The sequence below is a fragment of the Alligator sinensis genome, unplaced genomic scaffold (assembly GCF_000455745.1).
Source record: "Alligator sinensis unplaced genomic scaffold, ASM45574v1 scaffold611_2, whole genome shotgun sequence".
Classification (NCBI taxonomy): domain Eukaryota; kingdom Metazoa; phylum Chordata; order Crocodylia; family Alligatoridae; genus Alligator; species Alligator sinensis.
This window is the reverse complement of record NW_005841869.1, coordinates 3117734-3119591: the sequence shown is the minus strand read 5'-3', so window position 1 is coordinate 3119591 and position 1858 is coordinate 3117734. Positions and strand designations below refer to the sequence as shown.

Sequence of the window (1858 nt, the reverse complement as noted above, 5' to 3'; positions counted from 1 at the left end):
CGGCCGGGCTGACGGCGCCGTGCCCGGCAGGGCTTCTTCAAGCGCACGGTGCAGAACAACAAGCACTACACGTGCACCGAGAGCCAGAGCTGCAAGATCGACAAGACCCAGCGCAAGCGCTGCCCCTACTGCCGCTTCCAGAAGTGCCTCAGCGTGGGCATGCGGCTGGAAGGTAAGAGCCCCGCGCCCCGCGCCCCCCGGCTTCTCCTGCCGCAGCGCTGAGCATCTCCAGGTCTCCGCCAGCGCAGAGCGGAGCAGCCCCCCAGGTCTCCGCCGCAGCCCCAGGTTGCTCTCACCACGGGGTTGAACAGCCCCAGGTCTCCCTCGCCGCAGCGCGGAGCAGTCCCCGGGGGTCTCCCTTGCAGCAGCCCCCGGGGTCTCCACCGCAGCCGAGCGGAGCAGCCCCGGGTTGCTCTCACCACGGGGTTGAACAGCCCCAGGTCTCCCTTCCGGGGTCTCCACCAGAGCGGAGCAGCCCCGCGTTTCTCTCACCACGGGGAGGAACAGCCCAAGGGTCTCCCTTGCCGCAGCACGGAGCAGCCCCCGGGGTCTCCACCAGAGCGGAGCAGCCCCGCGTTTCTCTCACCACGGGGAGGAACAGCCCAAGGGTCTCCCTTGCCGCAGCACGGAGCAGCCCCCGGGTCTCCCTTGTAGCAGAGCAGCCCCCGGGTCTCTCCCAGCGCGAGGCTGAGCAGCCCCTTGATTTCACTCCCATTTTTGGAGCAACCGGGGCCTGAGCCGGCTGCAGCCTGCCTGCCAGCGGGGGCCGTACCCCGGGCTCCTTCTTGCCCCGCCGGTGCCGGGGGAGCAGCCGGGGGATTTGCTGCCTGCCTGTCTCAGTCGGGTGGGCTCGTGCTCTTGCCGTGAGCGGCGGGATGGAGGAAGCCAGCGGTGCTCACCCGCCGCGGATCCCCTGGAGGGACGGTGACATCCCAGCTCGACTGCCTGAAAATGGGAGCTTGCGTCTCCTTAGTTATTAGTATTTACCGGGCAGAAAAATCTGAACCGACGCTTCTAAAAAGCTCCTTCAGCTAGACAGGACAAAAGCAAGCCGGGGATGATTGATTTGGGGGACAAGTGGGATGTTGACATCGGCCTCTCCAAGCTGAAGAAAGAGAAGGGGTGGAGGAGCTGGGACTGCGTGAGCAGCATCGGCTCGGCGCCTCCCTGGCAAATCGGGAGCTCGTGGGGTGCCCTGCGGCGCGGTGACGAGAGAGCCGGGGGCCGGCGCTGCCGCAGCACGGCACGCACTGAGCATGGGGTGATCGCAGTGCGGCTGGCGAGAGCCGCCGGCTTCTCCGGGGGTCCTCCCTTCCCTCCGGATAGTGAACGCGGCACGAAGGGGACCCCAGGCATGTGGCAGGGCTGGCCCCGTAGGCAGCGGGGCCTGGCGGAGGGGAAAGCCGTCTGGCAGGGGAGTAGGGCCTGCCACTGCAGTGGGAGGGGAGGAGGACGGTGCTGGGGCAGGGGGAGAGGGCAGAGGTGGCCCAGGGAGACTGGAGGAGGAGGGCGATTTTGAAGTAGATCTGGAGATGCCCGGCGAGCTCGAGGGGGGCGAACCGCGGTAGCACAAGTCGCGTCCTCCTAGCAGAGATGGCCCTTCCCGCAGCCTGGGGACGGGCAAGTGCATTTGTCTTGCCCGGGCGCAGCTCGCTGGGAAGCGTGCGTGCACGCTCGGGCACGCCGGCTGCGTTCCCGGCTCAGCCCAGACCAGAGGAGCGGAGCAGAGAGACGGGGAGAGGGCAAGTATCGGCCCTGCCGCCCCCGCCCCGTTCCACCAGCCCCGGGTTAAAACCAAGACTTTCTTGTAGCTGGAAAATGGCTCTGTGGGTTTGTGCGTGCGGGGTGTGATTGTGTG

At 67.4% G+C, this 1858-nt stretch overlaps 1 protein-coding gene across 1 annotated transcript in view; it reads left to right on the top strand.

Annotated features, from left to right (window-relative positions):
- Window positions 1–1858, top strand: part of NR5A1 (nuclear receptor subfamily 5 group A member 1) — a 29089-nt gene that overhangs the window by 1470 nt on the left and 25761 nt on the right. Inside the window, exon 3 of the mRNA XM_014526556.2 lies at window positions 31–172. Within this exon, the coding sequence (XP_014382042.1) occupies window positions 31–172 (142 nt within the window). The remainder of the gene's footprint in view (window positions 1–30; window positions 173–1858) is intronic.